The sequence below is a fragment of the Arachis hypogaea genome, chromosome 2 (assembly GCF_003086295.3).
Source record: "Arachis hypogaea cultivar Tifrunner chromosome 2, arahy.Tifrunner.gnm2.J5K5, whole genome shotgun sequence".
NCBI lineage: Eukaryota > Viridiplantae > Streptophyta > Magnoliopsida > Fabales > Fabaceae > Arachis > Arachis hypogaea.
The window spans coordinates 45,779,372-45,801,798 of record NC_092037.1 but is presented as its reverse complement, the minus strand read 5'-3'; the positions used below and the strand labels follow the sequence as shown (position 1 = coordinate 45,801,798).

At 32.8% G+C, this 22,427-nt stretch overlaps 1 protein-coding gene across 1 annotated transcript; it reads left to right on the top strand.

Moving 5' to 3' along the window:
- Window positions 1–13,761: 13,761 nt before the first annotated feature.
- Window positions 13,762–18,035, top strand: LOC112743732 (copper transport protein ATX1). Its single transcript, XM_025793056.3, has 3 exons — window positions 13,762–14,633; window positions 16,036–16,111; window positions 17,482–18,035. Exons 1-3 carry the CDS (start codon window positions 14,622–14,624, stop codon window positions 17,757–17,759), a joined length of 366 nt encoding a protein of 121 aa, XP_025648841.1. The 5' UTR covers window positions 13,762–14,621; the 3' UTR covers window positions 17,760–18,035.
- Window positions 18,036–22,427: the final 4,392 nt, after the last annotated feature.

The window sequence follows — 22,427 nt, the reverse complement described above, 5'->3', positions numbered from 1 at the left end:
TGGCGCCGTTGCCGGGGATTGTTCGAGTATGGACAACTGACGGTTCATCTTGTTGCTTAGATTAGGTAATTTTCTTTTTATTTTCTTTTCAAAAAAAAGTTTTCAAAAATTTGTCTTTATTTTCGTTTTTCTAAAGAATATTTTCGAAAAAAATAATAAAAATACAAAAAATCATAAAATCATAAAAATAAAAAAATATTTTGTGTTTCTTGTTTGAGTTTTGAGTCAATTTTTATGTTTGGTGTCAATTGCATGCTTTAAAAATTTTTTCTTGCATTTTTCAAAAATTCATGCATTCATGGTGTTCTTCATGATCTTCAAGTTGTTCTTGTTAAATCTTCTTGTTTGATCTTGATGTTTTCTTGTTTTGTGTCTTTTATTGTTTTTCATATGCATTTTTGCATTCATAATATCCATGCATTAAAGAATTCTAAGTTTGGTGTCTTGCATGTTTTCTTTGCATCAAAAAATTTTTCAAAAATATGTTCTTGATGTTCATCATGATCTTCAAAGTGTTCTTGGTGTTCATCTTGACATTCATAGTGTTCTTGCATGCATTAAGTGTTTTGATCTAAAATTTTCATGTTTTGGGTCATATTTATGTTTTTCCCTCTCATCATTAAAAAAATAAAAAAATATCTTTTCCTTATTTCTCTCCTAATTTTCGAAAATTTGAGTTGACTTACTCAAAAAATTTTAAAATTAGTTGTTTCTCATAAGTCAAGTCAAATTTTTAATTTTAAAAATCCTATCTTTTCAAAAAAAATTTTTCAAAAATCAAATCTTTTTCATTTTTATCTTATTAATTTCGAAAATTTTAAAATTATTTTCAAAATCTTTTTCTTAATTTTATTTTAAATTTTCAAAATTACACTAACAATTAATGTGATTGATTCAAAAATTTGAAGTTTGTTACTTTCTTGTTAAGAAAGGTTCAATCTTTAAATTCTAGAATCATATCTTTTAGTTTCTTGTTAGTTAAGTAATTAATTTTAATTTTAAAAATTTAATCTTTTTCAAAATATCTTTTTCTTAAAAATCATATCTTTTTTATATATCTTTTTATCATATCTTTTATATCATATCTTTTTCAAAATTTTATCTTTTTCAAAAATTTGATTTTAAAATATCTTATCTAACCTCTTATCTTCTTATCTTTTCAAATTTGATTTTAATATCTTTTTCAACTAACTAATTAACTTTTTGTTTGTTTCTTATCTTTTTCAAAACCACCTAACTACTTCTCCCTCTCTAATTTTCGAAAATATCTCATCCCTTTTTCAAAATTCTTTTTAAATTAATTGATTGTTTTAAATTTTAATTTTAATTCTATCTCATCTTTAATTTTCGAAAATCACTAACTCCTTTTCAAAATTAATTTTTGAATTCTCTCTCTCATCTTCTTCTATTTATTTATTTATTTACTAACACTTCTCTTCACCTCTCTTCATCTCCAATCACTTCCTCTATCCTTACCCTTGTGTTTGGATTATTCCTTCTTCTTAATCCTTATCCCCTTTTTTTTTCTACTAATAATAAGGATCCTCTTTACTGTGACATAGAGGATTCCTCTTCCTTTTCTTTTTCTCTTCTCTTTCATATGAGCAGGAACAAGGAAAAGGCACTCTTGTTGAAGCTGATCCTGAACCTAAAAGGACTCTGAAGAGAAAACTAAGAGAAGCTAAATTACAACAATCCAGAGGCAACCTTTCTGAAATTTTCGAACAAGAGAAGGAGATGGTAGCCGAACCCAACAACAATAATGCAAGGAGGATGCTTGGTGATTTTACTAAACCCACGTCTAAGTTTGATGGAAGAAGCATCTTAATTCCTGCCAGTGGAGCAAACAATTTTGAGCTGAAACCTCAATTAGTTGCTTTAATGCAACAGAACTGCAAGTTTTATGGACTTCCATCTGAAGATCCTTACCAGTTTTTAACTGAGTTCTTGCATATTTGTTAAACTATTAAGACGAATGGAGTAGATCCTGAAGTCTACAGGCTCATGCTTTTCCCTTTTGTTGTAAGAGCCAGAGCTAGAACATGGTTGGACTCACAACCTAAAGATAGCATGGACTCCTGGGATAAGCTGGTCACGGCCTTCTTGGATAAATTCTTTCCTCCTCAAAAGCTGAGCAAGCTTAGAGTGGATGTTCAGACCTTCAAGCAAAAAGATGGTGAATCCCTCTATGAAGCTTGGGAAAATACAAGAAGATGACCAAAAAGTGTCCTTCTGACATATTTTCAGAATGGACCATATTAGATATATTCTATTATGGTCTATCTGAGTTTTCCAAAATGTCATTGGACCATTCTGTAGGTGGATCCATTCACCTAAAGAAAATGCCTGCAGAAGCTCAAGAACTTATTAACATGGTTGCAAATAACCAATTCATGTACACTTCTGAGAGGAATTCCATGAATAATGGGACGCCTCAGAGGAAGAGAGTTCTTGAAATTGATGCTCTGAATGCCATATTGGCTCAGAACAAAGTGTTGACTCAGCAAGTCAACATGATTTCTCAAAGTCTAAATGGATGACAAAATGCATCTAACAGTACTAAAGAGGCATCTTCTGAAGAAAAAGCTTATGATCCTGAGAACCCTGCAATGGCAGAGGTAAAATACATGGGTGAACCTTATGGAAACACCTATCATGGAGAAATCATCCAAATTTCTCATGGAAGGATCAACAAAAGCCTCAACAAGGCTTTAATAATGGTGGAAGAAATAGGTTTAGCAATAGCAAGCCTTTTCCATCATCTTCTCAGCAATAGATAGAGAATTCTGAGCAGAGCTCCTCTAATTTAGCAAATATAGTCTCTGATCTGGCTAAGGCCACTTTAAGTTTCATGAGTGAAACAAGGTCCTCCATCAGAAATTTGGAGGCACAAGTGGGCCAGCTGAGTAAGAAAGTAACTGAAACTCCTCTTAATACTCTCCCAAGCAATACAGAAGAGAATCCAAAGAGAGAGTGCAAGGCCATTGATATAGTCAATATGGCCGAATGCAGAGAGGGAGGAAAGGATGAAAATCCTAGTGAGGAAGACCTCCTGGGACGTCCTCTGAGCAAGAAGGAGTCCCCTATTAAGAACCTAAAGGAATCTGAGGCTCATATAGAGACCATAGAGATTATATTAAACCTCCTTCTGCCATTCATGAGCTCTGAAGACTATTCTTCCTCTGAAGAGGATGAAGATGTAACTGGAGAGCAAGTTGCTCAATATTTAGGAGCTATCATGAAGCTGAATGCCAAGTTGTTTGATAATGAGACTTTGGAAGGTGAACCTCCCTTGCTCATTAGTGAACTAGATACATGGGTTCAGCAAACATTACCTCAAAAGAGGCAAGATCTTGGCAAATTCTTAATACCCTGTACCATAGGCACCATGACCTTTAACAAGGCTCATGTGACCTGGGGTCAAGCATAAATTTTATGCCACTCTCTGTAATGGAGAAACTAGGGATCATTGAGGTACAGCCTGCCATATTCTCATTACAAATGGCAGACAAGTCAGTAAGACAAGCTTATGGATTGGTAGAGGACGTGTTAGTGAAGGTTGAAGGCCTTTACATCCCTGCTGATTTCATAATCTTAGACACTATGAAGGAGGAGGATGAATGCATCATCCTTGGAAGACCTTTCCTAGCCACAACAGGAGCTGTGATTGATGTTGACAAAAGAGAGCTAGTCCTTCAATTGAATGGGGACTACCTTGTGTTTAAGATCCAAGGGTGTTCTTCTGTAAACATGGAAAAGAGGCACAGTAAGCTTCTCTCAATACAGAGTCAAACAAAGCCCACACAATCAAACTCTAAGTTTGGTGTTGGGAGGCCACAACCAAATTCTAAGTTTGGTGTTGAGAAGCCCCCACATTCAAACTCTAAGTTTGGTGTTGGGAGGCCCTCATCATGCTCTTAACATCTGTGAGGCTCCATGAGAGCCATTGTCAAGCTAGTGACATTAAAGAAGTGCTTGTTGGGAGGCAACCCAATTTTTATTTATCTAATTTTATTTTTTTATTTTACTGTTATTTTATGTTTTATTAGGTTCATGATCATGTGGAGTTACGAAAAAAATACAAAAATTAAAAACAGAATCAAAAACAGCAGAAGAAAAATCACACCCTGGAGGAAGGACTTACTGGCGTTTAAACGCCAGTAAGGAGCATCTGGCTAGCGTTCAACGCCAGAACAGAGCATGGATCTGGCGTTGAACGCCAGAAACAAGCAACATCCTGGCGTTTGAACGCCAAGAATATGCCCTGAGGAAAGCTGGCGTTGAACACCAGGAAGAAGCATGGAACTGGCGTTCAACGCCAGAAACATGCTGCAATTGGGCGTTGAACGCCCAAAATGAGCATCACTTCGGCGTTTAAATGCCAGAATTGTATCCTAAGGCATTATACATGCCTAATGGGTGCAGGGATGTAAATCCTTGACACCTCAGGATCTGTGGACCCCACAGGAGCTCCACCCACCTCAACTCACCTTCTCTCTTCTTCACCACTCACCTTAATCTCTCTTCCCCATCACCCCTTCACCACTCACATCCATCCATCTCTTCCCCACCCAATCCCACCCATATGGCCGAAACATACACATCTCTCCCTCTCCTCCATATCTTCTTCCATTCTTTCTTCTTTTGCTCGAGGGCGAGCAACATTTTAAGTTTGGTGTGGTAAAAGCATAGATTTTTGTTTTTCCATAACCATTGATGGCACCTAAGGCCAGAGAAACCACTAGAAAGAGGAAAGGGAAGACAAAAGCTTCCACCTCCGAGTCATAGGAGATGGAGAGATTCATCTAAAGGGTCTATAGCTCAGTGGTAGAACATTTGACTGCAAATCAAGAGATCCCTGAGATACCTCAGGGATAAATTTTTTTCCACACAATTATTGGGAGCAACTAAGGATAGGAGCACCAAAATCACTAGGGATCACGCAACAGAAGCAAGGAAGAAACATAGAGGAGCTCAAAGAGCACCATTGGTCCTTCAAGAAGGCGCCACCCTCACTAAGGTGGACTCATTCCTTGTTCTTATTTTCTCTGCATTTCGGTTTTTATGTTATATGTTTATCTATGTTTTGTGTCTCTACTTCATGATCATTAGTAGTTAGTAACTATGTCTTAAAGCTATGAATAATTCTATTAATCCTTCACCTCTCTTAAATGAAAAATGTTTCTAATTCAAAAGAACAAGAAGTACATGAATTTTGAATTTATCCTTGAATTTAGTTTAATTATATTGATGTGGTGACAATACTTTTTGTTCTCTGAATGAATGCTTGAACAGTGCATATTTTTTATCTTGATGTTTATGAATGTTAAAATTATTGGCTCTTGAAAGAATGATGAATAAGAGAAATGTTATTGATGATCTGAAAAATCATAAAATTGATTCTTGAAGCAAGAAAAAGTAGTGAAAAAGAAAAAGGCTTGCGAAAAAAAAGGTGGCAAAAAAAACAGAAAGAAAAAGAAAAAGCAAGTAGAAAAAATCAATAGCCCTTAAAACCAAAAGGCAAGGGTAAAAAGGATCCAAGGCTTTGAACATCAATGGATAGGAGGGCCCAAGGAAATAAATCCAGGCCTAAGCGGCTAAATCAAGCTGTCCCTAACCATGTGCTTGTGTCATGAAGGTTCAAGTGAAAAGCTTGAGACTGAGTGGTTAAAGTCATTATCCAAAGCAAAAAGAGTGTGCTTAAGAGCTCTGGACACCTCTAACTGGGGACTCTAGCCAAGCTGAGTCACAATCTGAAAAGGTTCACCCAGTTATGTGTCTGTGGCATTTATGTATCCGGTGGTAATACTGGAAAATAAAGTGCTTAGGGCCACGGCCAAGACTCATAAGTAGTTGTGTTCAAGACTCAACATACTTAACTAGGAGAATCAATTAACACTATCTAAACTCTGAGTTCCAAGAGAAGCCAATCATTCTAAACTTCAAAGGATGAAGTGAGATGCCAAAACTGTTCAGAATCAAAAAGCTACAAGTCCCGCTCATCTAATTAGAATTAATATTCATTGATATTTTGGAATTTATAGTATATTCTCTTCTTTTTATCTTATTTGATTTTCAGTTGCTTGGGGACAAGCAACAATTTAAGTTTGGTGTTGTGATGAGCAGATAATTTATACGCTTTTTGGCTTTGTTTTTAGGTAGTTTTTAGTATGATCTAACTACTTTTAGGGATGTTTTCATTAGTTTTTATGTTAAATTCACATTTCTGGACTTTACTATGAGTTTGTGTGTTTTTCTGTGATTTCAGGTATTTTCTGGCTGAAATTGAGGGACCTGAGCAAAACTCTGATAAGAATGCTGACAAAGGACTGCTGATGCTGTTAGAATCTGACCTCCCTACACTCTAAATGGATTTTCTGGAGCTACAGAACTCTTAATGGCGCGCTCTCAACGACGTTAGAAAGTAGACATCCAGAACTTTCCAACAATATATATAGTCCATACTTTATTCGTGATTTGATGACGTAAATTGGCGCTCAACGCCAGTTCCATGCTACATTCTGGAGTCAAACGCCAGAAACACGTCACGAACCAAAGTTGAACGCCAGAAACATGTTACAACTTGGCGTTCAACTCCAATAAAAGCCTCTGCACGTGTAACATTCAAGCTCAACCCAAGCACACACCAAGTGGGCCCCAGAGGTGGATTTCTGCATCAATTACTTACTTCTGTAAACCCTAAGTAGCTAGTTTATTATAAATAGGACATTTTACTATTGTATTTTCATCCTGGATTGTATTTTTGATCCTGTGATCACGTTTTGAGGGCTGGCCATTCGGCCATGCCTGGACCTTCATCACTTATGTATTTTCAACGGTGGAGTTTCTGCACACCATAGATTAAGGGTGTGGAGCTCTGCTGTACCTCAAGTTTCAATGCAATTACTATTTTCTATTCAATTTGACTTATTCCTATTCTAAGATATTCATTGCACTTCAACATGATGAATGTGATGATCCGTGACACTCATCATCATTCTCACCTATGAACGCGTGACTGACAACCACTTCCATTCTACCTTAGACCGGGCGCATATCTCTTGGATTCCTTAATCAAAATCTTCGTGGTATAAGCTAGAATTGAAGGCGGTACTCATGAAAATACGAAAAGTCTAACCTTGTCTGTGGTATTCCGAGTAGGATTCCGAAATTGAATGACTGTGACGAGCTTCAAACTCGCGATTGCTGGGCGTGATGACAAACGCAAAAGAATCAAGGGATTCTATTCCAACATGATCGAAAACTGACAGATGATTAGTCGTGCTGTGACAGAGCATTTGGACCATTTTTACTGAGAGGATGGGATGTAGCCATTGACAACGGTGATGCCCTACATACAGCTTTCCATAGAAAGGAGTGATAAAGATTGGATGAAAGCAGTAGGAAAGCAGAGATTCAGAAGGAACACAGCATCTCCATACACCTATCTGAAATTCCCACTAATGAATTTACATAAGTATTTCTATCCTTTATTATTTAATTAAGTATCTCTTTATATTTTCTGAAAACCACTATCAATTTGAATCCGCCTGACTGAGATTTACAAGGTGACCATAGCTTGCTTCATACCAACAATCTCTGTGGGATCGACCCTTACTCACGTAAGGTATTACTTGGACGACCCAGTACACTTGCTGGTTAGTTGTGCGGAGTTGTGACAAAGTGTGATTTATGTTTGAGAGCACCAAGTCTTTGGAGCCATTGTTGATGATCACAATTTCGTGCACCAATAACCCATGCATCGTGGTATTACATGATGCGACCCGGTGCACTTACGAACATTGAATTGTAGATTCTGTATTACTCATCATAGGTTAAAGGACTTAGGTTGTTGCTCTCGGGTAGGATAGTAGCTTTTGTTTCACATTCTTTTGTAAGGCTTCTAAGGACTTTTCTCATAATATTTTGTTCAATGTGGGTCATGCCCATAGCATCCAAGCTATTTATGATTATTGAAAACCTCTCAAATATCTCATTAATATTTTTCTATCTTTTATTGAAAATATTTTATACTCTTTTTGCAGCATATCAATCCTTGTTTCTTTAACTTGTTTGGTATCTTCATGTGTGACTTGGAGGTTATCCCAAATTTCCTTTGCCATCTTGCATCTAGATACCTTCTTATATTCCCCGAAACTGATAGCACAATGCATCAAGTTGACGGCTTTGCTATTTAACTCAACTTTCTTCTTATCTTTATCATTCCATTCGGCTTCTTCCTTTGGAGTCATCACTCCATCGGCACTTGTCTTGGTTGGAACTTTAAGATCACTCATAATGATTTTCCATATGTTGTAGTCAATGGATTGAACATAGATCCTCATCCTTTCCTTCTAGTAAGCATAGTTCTTCCCATTAAAGAAAGGAGGCATGTTGATGCGTGAGCATCTGTCCTATCTTTTCCTAGTGAATTTGCATTCAAATTGTTGAGTTTAATCAAGAATTAATTATCTCTTAGTCACTATGGATGCTACTTTGAGTCATGTGAAATTCTATTTATTTTAGGTAGCATTTGGATGGATTTGATGGAGTTTCTGTAGAAAAAGAGAAGAAAGCGAATGATATTGTCAAACCTGACCTCCCTGCACTCTAACATGAATAACTCGAGCTACAGAGATTCAATTGACATTATTTTAGTGGCGTTGGAAAGTTAACTTCTACAACTTTCCAACGATGTATAATAGTCCATACTTCTTTTCCAACAATTCAACAAGGTGGCACCTAACTTGGGATTCTCCAAGTTAGGTGCCAAGACAAGCTTAAATCCATTAAACCAAGGCTGTATAGGTGGCGCCTAACTTGGGTTTTACCAAGTTAGGCACCAGGACAAGAAAAAGCTTCAAAGGGATTCTGCCAAGGTGGCGCCTAACTTGGAGTTTCTCAAGTTAGGCGCCAGATACAACTACAACATTCATCCCTTGCTGCCATGCCCAAGTTAGGCGCCAAGACACACGCACCTTGCCCAACCCATGTTGCCTCCTCCAAATCTAACTTAAGGTTTCTCAAGTTAGGCGCCACTCTTAGGGAAGGCAATAGTCCCCACATCTCAATCAAGCTATTGCACAAAGATCATCTTTTAATTTTGATTAAACATTGTTTTATTTAGAAAAAGATATTATTTAGTTTTAGAAAATATATTTTACATTAATTAGGATTAGATATAAAAGGAAAAAGAATCAGCCCTTTGGGCTCTTCTCTTCTCTCTTACCTCATTCCATAATTTACAGTTTTAGAGAATTCTTGTTTTCTCTCTGAACCATGAGCAACTAAACCTCCACTGTTAAGGTTAGGAGCTCTATCTATTGTATGGATTGATACTATTACTTTTCTATTTTAATTCATGTACTGATTTCAATTTTAAAAATTATTTTTGTTCTTCATCTTATGAACTTGGGTGGAACGGAAGTATGACCCTTGTTCTAATTGAATTCTTGTATAACTTGGAAAAGCTCTTTACTTGGACAATAGCTTGAAAACAATTTCTCCTAAACTACTAATTATCTGGACTTAACGGGATACGTGACATATAATCCTCTTATATTTGGATAATTACAATTTCTGTGGCATATAAATTAAAATTAAACTTAACCCTCTAATTGGAATCAAGTGACCAAGGAATTGGCAGTTGATGAAGGTTAAAGAAGACTAAAAAGGTCTAAGAAATTAGGGTTTAGTCACATATAGTTTGCCATGAATTGAATCTTGCATGATTAAAATAGCTAGTGAGAAAAGTCAATCCGGAAGATAGATATCTCTGAAACCTTAACTGTTTCTCTATATATACTTCACAACTTATTTACTGCTTGCTTTTCTAATTCTCTGAATTACTGTTTGATGCATTTGAACTCTCAACACTCTTTTCTGTTTGTCTAACTAAATAAATCACTTAACCATTGTTGCTTAATCCATCAATCTTTGTAGGATCGATCCTCATTCACTTGAGGTACTACTTGGTATGACCCGGTGTACTTGCCAGTTAGTTTCTGGGTTATAAATTCCACACCACCTGTTGTTTGACTGACCTTTTGTAAGAGTATAGGCCACAACGTTTGTACCCAAGTTGTTAGCCATTGGACCTTTCTTCCAAGCTGTGAAGCTTGATTCTTGAGACCTGGCTCTTGATACCAATTGAAGTTTCTTGTTGGTCTAGAGAAAAGGGGTTAAATCTATGGCTTTCTTTTAAACTTGATTAATTTACGTTAAAACAAAAAAAAATGTAACTTAGCTTCTGTTCTGTCTACGAGATGGATTATGCAGAAGACAAGTTTATTTTATCTCATAAATCATAAAAAACAGAATCAATGCAGGAAAGAGGAAGATGACACAGCCATGTATCTTGGTTCAGTTGTCTCGTGCAATGCAACCTACATCCAGTCTCTACCATAACAGCGGTGGAATGTTTACTATCATATCAAATATTATGTACACCAATTTTCTATTATTCAACCAAATCCTATTTGGGACAACTTAAGCTCTACTTAAACTTGACTTAGCTAGGCAACTTCTTAGACTCTCAACACACTAAGTGCTTATCCAACTTAGCAAGGGATACAACTCAGACATTAGAAACAAAACAGAAATACAACCAAAGGAGATCTGAAATAAATTTGGCTTTTCTCTACAAGTTTTTCTCTTTACCTTTTCTTTAATGTCTTTTTCTAAATGCCTCTCTTTTATGCCTTTTACTATTGAATAGAAATAAAGAAAGAGATGATGATTCAGAGTTTTAACGCTATAAGTTGAACTAGATTAGCACTCTCTGATGAAGCTCTCCATCTTGGTTGAATATTTTTTTGATGTAGAAACATTGTCCAAAATGTTGAACTCTTACAAGGAAGCTCTCAATGAAACTCAAAACTCTGGTTCTCTCTCCTTTATCAAAAGTGAATATTGTTTTTCTTTTTGTATGAACTCTGTTTTCTCAACTAGGGCTTGTTCACAAGGTCAACTTCTTAAATCTTGAGCAGGCTGAAATTTTCCTTTCTTTTTCTTCCATTACTCCAGAAAATCAGGGATTACAAATTAGTGTTAAGCATGACAGTAGAGGAAAGAATAGCAGTGATTAGCTTTCTCAAAGATCATGATAAAATTCAAACCCTTAATCTTGTGTTTTATCCCCAAGTTTCATCATCAACCATTGATTTATAGCAGAGCATGATAGCCACCATTTTTTTTAACTTACTCGAAATAGTGGTGCAGAGGAAAGGAGAAAATAGCAAGCAAATGTCTTGCATGAAAATGGAAATAAATTACCTTTAAACTCTGATTGAGTTTTGACTAGACATTAGCTTCGAAGATTAGCTTTTTCTTCCTTCCTCTTTAGTGTTTGGAGAAAAAGTGAACTCCTATTTCTTGTCTGAGTATCACCCGAAATAAACACTTGCATAAGCTTAGGGTTGCTTTCCTTTTGCTTGAAAGATAATGGATTGGATTAATGATTCATTTTTCATTCAGCAGCCTTGGAATCACTTTGCTTTTGTATTTGGGTTGCTTGTCTTCTATCTTTAGTCTGCATAATGAATATGGGCCTGCATCACTAAATAACACATAAAAAATACACTTGGGTATCAACCCAAACAAAATCATGTTTGTCATCACCAAAAGTATTATTATTGTTTACTAAACTCAACATAGGGGGATGAAGAGTACACAACATACACTCACTTTTTTACAATGTCTTAGGTTTTTAACTTGAATTTTAGAGAGAGAAGCTCCAAGTTCTCTCTAGAATTTCTAGAATTTTTCATCAATTTCTCCTTAGTTTTTAGTTTCTAATCTTGTTCTAGTTAGTTTGTTTTATATTTTCTTGTTCTACAACTTTACTTTTATTAGAATTCTCTTGTTAGTTTTTTTATTTTGTCATTTTAATTTGAATCCTTGTTAAATTTTTGTTTACCTTTAATAAATATGATTTTTATGTTTCATTCCTGTATACTTGAGATGTTATTATTACTTTCTTGAATTGGGTAGCTATAAATTTTATTATTATTACAATTTATAAAGCTTTAGTTTTATGCATCGAAAGTATTTAATAAAATGCTGACTCATTTAGTTATGGAGTAAATTTTTTATTCTTGACTTTAGTTGGAAACTTAGATGATCTTGAGTTACTAATTTTCAAGTTAATCGGTAATTAGGAGATGTTAATTAATCTTGTTTTATTGGCATTAACCTTTAACTAAAATCAATTAGTAAGTTAGTTAAAATTTGTTGATTAAGGTTAAATAAGTCTAATTGACTTTTTTCAATTTATAGAGGTTGATGAATTGGGTTTACTTTTGGTAATTATCATATTGTGGTTAATGATAAAGATAGTAATCTTAAACCGCAACCATTGCCATGGATTTTTCAGATATTGAATTTATTTTCTTTTCCTTTAGTAATTGCTTTAATTACTCTTAGTTTAATCTCTTTGCTATTTAATCTATAATTGTGCTTTTAACTACTTGCGATTTAAATTGTTGTCAATTGTAATCAAAATTCCATTTCTTTTATAGCCAATAATTATGTACTATATTGTGATTCTAAGAAAAATGACCCGAAATTAAAACTTCTAGTATTATTTTGAATTCAATTGTGATATCATTTTAACTAAACTTTGATAGTGTCAACTTTTGATTTGAACTATCTACAGCGAATTTGAGCTTTTTAATCTTAAAAATTTTTAAACTGGTATTTAACATTTATCAAGTATAGAGAAATTAATAAACTTAACAACTCAATTCGAAAATATATCTTAGTTTTTAGTTAGTTTAAAAGTGTTATCAAACGAACACGAACTATCCTCAGATATACAAGTATGCAATTTGGAGTAAGATATAAAATGTTAACTGTCTAGATTAAATTTTTGAAATCTCTTCTAAAAAAAAAGAATTATAGAAAAATAAGGTGTTAATAGTGTTATTTTAATTCAATGCTTCACCACCTTGCATGTATATTCAAGAATAAAAAAATACTTTATCGTTATTTATAAAGGAAGTTCAGGTAAGAGGCAAATAATATTTTGGTTGTAATTACAATTGTTATTGTAGTTATAGAACTTTGACAATTATAAAAAATAAAAGTTTAAGAGTATATATTTAAATAAGTCTTTAAAAAAAATTTATCGAATATTTTTGTTTTTATAAAAATTTTATTACATTGAGGTTTTTGAATTTTATAAAAGTAAGATATACAGGTCCTTGCATTATACTTTTGGGACTTATTTATCTAAATAAACACAACAGATCTAACTAAAGTAGGAATTTACATGTCTTAATTTTTGTCAAATTCAAAAATGTTAATGTAATAAAATTTTTTATGAACAAAAATATCTAATACAAAGTTTTTTAAGAACCTGTTTGAATATATACTGAAAGTTTAAATTGAGATCATATTTTTTAATTTAAAATTTTAATTATATTATATTTAAAAAGTAATCAAATAATAAAAAAATATTATTTTAATTTTAATTAATTTTAAATATTATAAAAATTTATAATTATCGTCATCATTAAATAATTATAGCCATTTGTGATATACTAATATTAGTTTAATTTGGTATTTATTATAGGCGGGCACACCTTAGTAGAGAATGAAGGTGAATATTATTAGTTGAGGAGACTTGTACTTTGTGGTTTGTACTGCATTTCAATCGATTAACCTGAATAGAGAAGTACAACAATACCATATTGTACTCTCTGTGATTTGTTGTACTACATAATTGTGCTTCATATTCAAGGAATAAATTCGGCAAGAAGTGGACTGAGCATACGCTTGATGAATATTGAATGATGAGCCCACTTCGCATTATCACATGCATAACTATTTTTGAAATAAAATGTCTTTTTCTTTAAAAGAAATAAAATATAATAAAATATAATAAAATAAAATAAATAAAAATAGAAAATTAAACAGGCTGAACTGTATAGCCAATCCATTTTGTTAAGAAATATACATCTATATATCACTAACCGTGACAGAAACTTTTATGTATGTTTAATATTCTAAGATTTAATTATCAATGTCGTTAATATGCCAGCATGACTATGATATTTAACTTCATATAATTATTATTGATCATCTTAACTATTTTTAGATAAATTTATATATATTATTTATTGAATTTAATTTTGATCAAAACTGTCAATATAAAATATTTTTACACATGTATCGAATCAAATAATAGTACATCAACAAACATAATTCTATTTTACATTGAGTGAATAAATAGTTATTAAAAAATGAATATAATTAAAGTATTATATAAACATTTTATGAGTTCATCAAAATTAAACTATTAATTATTTTTAAACTATCATGTGGTTTCATTTGCGTATACGTCCGTCCCTAAGTTACAAGTTTTGTCAGCAGAACACAATTATCTTCTCAAAAGTTTGCCACCAAAAAAGACGTTACCTTCTTCAGTGGTTAGAGTTGGCCCACCAAATACAATTCTGTTGTGGGAATACTTGTGAGTTTTCCCTCATCGCTCAGTAATACCTCATTGCCATTGCTACTATATAAATCACACCACCGCCATAACCACAGCCATCCCATTCCAGCTGTGTACTCGTCTTCTTTCTTCTTTGTTGGGCTATTTCAGTTCAATACCCCTAACCATGTCTTCCCAGGTATGAACATGTTTAATTTCTTTCTTCTCCCCTCTATGTTTGGTCTTGAGTTGTCTCGCTCCTTTTCCTCGTGATTTGTTCTCTCCTGCATGTTCTTGCTTTTTATCTTGACTCTGTCATTCTCTTTTTATGTTTATGCTCCACTCGAGAGTTTTTGAGTTGAGAAACAAGGAACATAGCATTGCTGGCTGCTTTTATTAACCTGTTTCTGGTATTCCTCTAGCTTTTTTAAGGATTGAAAATTACTTATTTAATAACCACTGTTCTTGTATATATACATTTTTGTCCTTGGATGATATTCAAAATGAGTTACAACGCGCTTGTGACGAAATCAGCATATTTTTTCCCTATAATTGAGAATAAGGGTTAAACCTTCAAAAATCATGGAGCAAATATTTCAACAATATCTCAAAAGAAAAAGATCTTACAAATATACACTTCATAGGAAGGGAAAAAAATATATTTAAAATGTTTTTGCTATTCTTTTTGCATCAAACTTACTTTTGCTCTGATTTCTTTAAATTGGTAGCCTTAGTTTGAAGGAAATGCTTTTGAACTAGTACTTAGATTTTTGTCTTATTGTTATCTATGTTGGATGCATGACGGTTGGCAGAGTAATCCGAATGCAACATCAATGGTGAAAAAGACTACTCTTTTATCGTTCATCTGTCTGATGCTCTGCTTTGTTCTCTTCTTTTGGGTCTTCTGTTTGTTTCACTTTCTGAATTTATACAAGTGCTTCTTAAATTCAAAGTATGAATGTGTTTCTCTCATGTGTGGATGCTATTTTAAGATGATTGTTAGGGCTTGTTTGGTGAGTTTTCAGCAAATTTTTTTTTTTTAGTTTTTTTAATAATTTTATGGAGAAATAAAAAGTAAAATTAATTTTATGTTTGAATATTTTATGTAAATTTTTTTATTTGTCAATTATGTTGAGTATAATAATATAAAGTATTTTTTATTTATTTATTATGTAAAAATATCTTTTTAAAAATAAATGAAAAGGAATGTAAATTGTAACTTTTTAAAAAAGATTTTTTTTCTAATTTTTGTAGTATTTTAATTTTTATTATTAAAAATGGCTAAAAAAAATTTATTGAAAAAAAAATCTTTTTTCTATCAACTTCATATTTGTTTGAATCTCATTAAGTTAATAGAAAAAGATTTTTTTATCAATAATTTTTTTTTATTTTTTAAAATATCTGGTAAATTTTTAGTAAAAAAAAATAAAAATATTTAAACATAAAATTATTTTTATTCTTTTATAATTTTTTTTTAAAAATAACATAAAAAATCCTTTTTTTAAAAAAAAATTACCCAAACAAACTTTTAATGAGAGTCAAATAAGCACTTACCCTTTTATCTATTATTTGTTCATAAACTTTTTTCATTATGATTGCAGACCGTTGTCCTCAAAGTTGGAATGTCGTGCCAAGGTTGTGTTGGGGCGGTGAATAGGGTTTTAGGGAAAATGGAAGGTATGTTTCACTCCACACTCTAATTCACTTAAAATTTTTTTATTTTGAATATATTTCAGAGTTTAAGTGTTTTCAAAAACATATGTATTATGTAATTTAACTCATTTTAATATCAACAAATATTATATATATACAAAAAATTAACCATTATATATTTCTATATAAATTCATAGGGAGATTAACTGTCTGAAATAAACTCTTGACATCGTCGGTGGCTTTTTTGAAAAAATGGTTGCGACTTAGGAAAATCTAATCAAATTGTGTGTTGTATGCCCTTATTTGTAGTGTCATTGATATGATAGCCTTCATTAGTTGATCACTATTTTCTTGCATCTTCGTTTGTAAGCTGCAGTTTTGATGTTTCCGCCTCCAGTTAAACTCGCATGTTAATGTAAAAGTCCGCGTTTTAGTCATGATTTTGTGTTGCGTATCATGAAAAAGCTTTGTAGGACTATGGATTGATTATCTGAGAATATTACTTTGTAATATTTGCCATATTTTACGTATATGCATAGTCACAACTCCATCACTCCCTTGTGTCATTTTGAACAAATATGTGAACCTGTTCATTCAATTTTGAATGGTTTCCAAAGCCTCTTGGTTTGAGTAACACCACTAATATGGCTTTGGCTTGTTTAAGTATTTTTTTTTTTCAAAACAAGAGTAGGTATTTAGATATAACAAATAAAAAATTACTTAGATTAAAGGTCGTACTTATGTTTGGATAGAAGGAATTATAAAACATGTTTTTTTAAATAATTAATAGATTATTATTGGATATTATTTTCATTTTAATATTAGGCTAGAGGTAATGTAATTATCTAATAACTGATGGTGAATAAAATTCACTAATAACTTTATATTCTAAATATTTTAATAAGAAAATTAATAATGTTAATAGTTTGAAATGATTATCAATATTTTAATATAATTTATTTTTATTAAGATACATGTAGTTTAAGATAATGTTTTGTAGTGTTTATATATACATATTAAAACGCTAGTTTAATTAATTTATTTAATAGCAAAATTTAGAATTCTCTGATTTAAAAATTGTAAGGATAAATTTGGTGTATTAGTGATAAAATGTTACATTCTCTCTTTTCTACTACATACAGCATTTTTTTTTTCAAAAGAAGGTCCCTAATCCCTACAAATTTTTCAAAAAAAAAAAGAAAGAAAAGCATTGCTTATTTTCTATTTCTACTTATCTCCTCAATTCTTGCCTGCTTCCTCTATCTAAATTTAAAATTTCATTAATAATGAAGTATATATAAGGATATTTTTCTAAACAAAATGAGGGAAGGAAACATGTACTTCGTCAATTATTGTTGCTATTTTGGATCAAAATAACTGTGTCACATTTGCAGGTGTTGAATCATTTGACATAAATTTGAAGGAACAGAAGGTGACAGTGAAAGGAAATGTAGAACCAGAGGCAGTTCTGCAGACTGTCGCCAAAACTGGGAAGAAGACAGCCTTCTGGGAGAATGAAGCGCCGGCATTGCCCACCCAGCCAGAAAACAAGCTTTCAGAAAATGCAACTGCTGCTGCTTCAACTGAAGTTGAAATCAAGCCTTCTGAAACTTCTGCCATTGCCTCAGCTGAGCCTGAAAACAAGGCTTCAGAAACTGCAACTGTTGCCTAATTCATTTATGAGACTATTTTCTATGTTAATATAGGCCAATTTGAAATACAATTTGATGAACTTGCAATAACATTGCGTGTCTTCTGATATGTTTCTTGTGCTGTTACTGCTACCTATGCTAGAATAACTCATGGCCTAGTTTTTCACGTATATGATACTTTTCAAGTGTGTTATAATTTAGAATTTGATTTCTCTCTGTTTCTAGCTATTTTACTAATTTTGTTACCTCCTTATGTTCGTACCATATTAGTTGGAATAACAGTCGTTTTCTGCCTACATACTGTGTACACTTATTTTAAAGAGACATAACACTTGGGAAAGAGTAAAAATTGAAGGTACTAAATTATCTTTTTACTTATTTTTCTAATACTTAAAAGAATAAAATATTTAAATACATATTATTTTTTAAAAACATAAAAAAAATATGAGTGCATATTAACTGTATTAACTAAAGCTTTTTCCTTCTTATGAAAAGAATTTGTCAATTCATATAATTTTCTACCATTATATATATATATATATATATATATATATATATATATATATATATATATATATATATATATATATATATATATATATATATATGATGAGGTATGTGGTGGCATTAGAAAAAGTAACATTTTGTTTGGATGGAAGATGGAAAATGAGAGGAAAGAAAATGGATGGAAAAAAAATAAGAGAAAAGAAAATAAAAAGAAAAGTTAATTTTTTTTTGTATTGTTTGGATGAAGAGAAAATGGAAGGAAAGAAAGCAGAAAGAAATCTTTCTTTTGTTTAAATGGAAAAAAAATAAGAAGAGTGAAAATTATATTCAAGTGAAATTATATTAACACTCTTTATAAATTATAATATACTAATATTATAATAGCAAATTTGTAATTTTACCTATTTTTTCACCTCAATCTAACACATTGTTTGGTATAGAAGAATTTGGAAGGAAAGAAAATAAAGGAGAAGAAAATTGATGGAAAAATTAATTTTTCATTGTTTGGATTAAGAAAAAAAAACGGATGAAAAATACAAAAGTACATGTGGGGTCCATATTGAAGTTTTTTCTCCAAAGTTGAGAAGAAAACTTAAACATTGTTTGGCGTAGAAGAATTTGGAAGAAAAGAAAATGAAGGAGAAAAAAATGGATGAAAAATTTAGTTTTTCATTGTTTGGATCAAGAAAGAAAATGGACGGACAATACAAAAGTATATGTGGGGTCTATATTAAAGTTGGTGACCCATGGCAATTTTGTGGGTAAGTTATCCTTGCACATGTGTCATCATCTTAGCCATTGATCAAAAAAATTTTCAAAGTTTCATTAATTGATTCATTAAATACTTTTCACACTACATTGTATTTTATAGTATTTACATTATACCACACTAAGTATTTATATTGTAACATAAATGGGTACAATATACAAATAATTGATTTTACAAATCCCTCCCCAAATACCATACAAATCAAAACCTTCCCCAAATACCATTTCAATGTCAACAGCTTCTTCTTCTTCTACCTCTCAAAATACAGTTCGAAGGAACTGCTTCTTCTTCAACCTCACTGCTTTTTCTACCCTTGTGTCCACTACTCCTTCTTCTCTACCCTTCCTATAGGTGATGGGTGTGATTTTTCTGGCGATCCACTCGAAAAACCTTCCCATAATACCCCTGTATAATGTCCACAGATTCCTCTTCTACCTCACTGCTCCTCCAGAGGTCCTGTAGGTGAAGCGTTTGATTTTTCCGGCGACCCACTCGCAAAACCTTCCCCCAAAAACCGCTTTAATGTCCACAGCCTCTTTTTCTACCTCATTCTTCTGATTTTTTCGATGACTCATCGTTAGTGAACCGACTTTTCTGAACCCCATCGAAGACCCTGCCTACTGCTTCTTCGTCTAAGGTTACGCGGGTTTCCTTTTTTGTGACTCAAAGGCAGAGTGAAGTATTTATGAAACCGTTGAAGAACGTAACTCATCCCCTAGGCGGAAACGGTTCCGGTGACCCACGAGGAAAACCCTATCGAAAAACCATTGTAAGGCCTACTGTTTCTTCCTCTAGCTAATTCGTTTGTTTCAGTTGTCGATTTTCACAACCAAATTTGCATGATTTTTTCTATTATTCACTTTCTTTAATAACCGTTGATCGAAGTAGATTGTTTTAATTTTGAATGCAATAGTTGATAATAGTTTTTTATGGTGGTGTTTAATATTAATCAGATTGATGGCTAGTGATGCATGCTCCTCAAACACGAGACGAGGCATAGTCGAAGCCAGCAAACAACAGGAACTGATAGCTGGATATGCAAGTTCAATTTCGCTGCAATCTGGGGATGTAAAAGATGGTGTGGCCCCAAAATGCTTCTGCGAAAAATATGCCATCTGTTACATGTCTAAGACAGACACCAACCCGAATAGGCTATTTTTTGGATGCCCGTTGTTAAAGGTAAGTACGCAATTCTTCATGTATGATCACTAAGTTTATGCTAAATTTGGGTAAATTTTGAATTTTTGGAATGGAGGCTTAGAATATAGATTTTGGTTATTTTTCCTAGCTCAAGTTGTTGTGGATGTGATTTTGAATTGTTTGGAATGGCATGCCTATTGGTTATGAAAATGATTTGATTTTGTAAGCGATTTGCTGTTAAATTGGATTGATATTGTATATAATTTAATATTGGTGCTGGTTAATTTTGAAGAATGATTGAGGCATGAATTGACATGGAACCTGATATGATATAAAAAAATTGCTTTAAAATTTGAAAGGATTTTTAAGATTTAGCCTTTAGGGATTAATTACAGTCACATATGTGGATTACATTGAATTGGAGTGTTTTGTACAACCATACATTCATTGTGTTCTATTTGATTTAGGTGACAGAAGCATATTGCAAATTCTTTTTCTGGGGGTTGATGACCACATTGTAAGGGTCAGAGAGGGGGAGGCTACAAGGGGATCGGGTGATGGGAAGCAGAATTATGTTGAAGAACATTTGGGAATGGATAACCTGATAGCACATGTAGAGGAAAAAATAGTAAACCTAGAGAAGCTGCTGAACAAGAAAAGTATACAAGCAGAGTTGAGGAAGAAGACTAGAGAAGCAGCTGCAGGAGAGAAGGCTTCATCAACAAAGTCTAACCATTAGATCAAAACCGGAACCTGAAGCACCTCTATTAGGTTGAGAAACTTAAGAATAATTTCCTTCTTTCAGAATTTTTCTGCTAGAATGTAAACACACAATTGCTTGAAGCTTTTAAAGCAAAAATTTTCGATGTCGTTTATTTGATATGGGCAACATGGTTGGAATTTGATTATGTTTTACCTATAGATACGTATATGTTTTATGGTATATATTTTTGTGACTTAGTTATCAAAGTTCCCTACTAATTTTAGTAGCATATGAAGGCTAATATGTTGTAGTAAGTCAGCCTGAATACCAGAAAATAACAACCTTTTTATTAGTGACACGAATGCTTAAGATTGCAGTCATGTTATAACTCAATCTTCGGCAATTCTGTAAGAGTAGGAAGGAGAAGGGCACGACAATATAGACCGATGATTTGGTGACTTCCATGACAAATCATGCAGCCACCACAATAGATAATTGACAAGATTTGTTTTTCTTCTTATATACTAGTGTGCAGCATAAATTTTAACAAATGAGAGAATGAAGAAGCTGAAAGTCAACTAGAATGTTATGTTAGGCTTTGGAAATTTGGTGAATTGCAACTTGTTAGTCCAGTTTAATTGCTTTTCTTTCAGAAAATTTCCTGCATAGGTTTCCAAATTCCTAATCCCTTGAACCTAAATAAATCTTAACACTTGTAGTTTATTTGATCATGATGAATGGCCACTGCTTTATTCTAATACATATCAATTGTTCAGCAAAGGAGACCATCTATGATGCTTTAAATAAGCTAGCTTGTCTGTTAACATAATGGATTTCAAAGGCTTCAGCTCATCAGGTATTGAAGTTGTAGATCATCATCTTTATACCCTTGCACATGATGTATAATACTCCAATCGAAAGATCTGACTTTTTTAAAAAAACCATAATTTCTCATTATTGCTGAATCCTTTGTTTGCTCAATTTGTTTGACTTTATTCACCCCTTCATGCACTTTATTGAATTACTATTACTTTATAAGCCAAAGTAAATGAACGAGTGCTAATGGGTTGATCATTTCAGAGACGTGGCCATGGAGGTAGAGTGCACAACCTGGAGTTTGTTTTGGAGTGCTAATGGCTTATTGCAGGTCTTACCATGTACTGGTTTGCTCTATTTTTCTTCTTATATAGTAATATTCAATGAGTGTATGGCTTATTGCAGGTCTTACCATGCACTGGGTTAGGTTCTGCCATTTTCCAACAAAGCAGTGGTGTATACAATTATGCTCCTAAAACCCAGGGCCATCATGTAAGTTTGTCTTCTAACTTATTTCAAGTAGTTTCATTATTGCCCGTTTATATGTCGTCTTTTTTGGTGGAATCGTGTTACATAGGAAAACTTTGGTTGAATTATAGGTCAAATTTTGTCTCGATTCACGATTATCCCGGTTGAGTTCTGGTTAGGTATTAAGGTGTAACATAGTATACGATCAAAGGTCATCGATATTTTTTTTCCCCAGTGTTAGTTACTTTAATTAACTGAATATTTAGTCTTTCTGACATACTTGGG

Coding starts and splice junctions, on each gene's coding strand:
- LOC112743732 (XM_025793056.3), top strand. Junction 16,112..17,481: donor GGTTTTAGGGAAAATGGAAG/GTATGTTTCACT, acceptor TCACATTTGCAG/GTGTTGAATCATTTGACATA.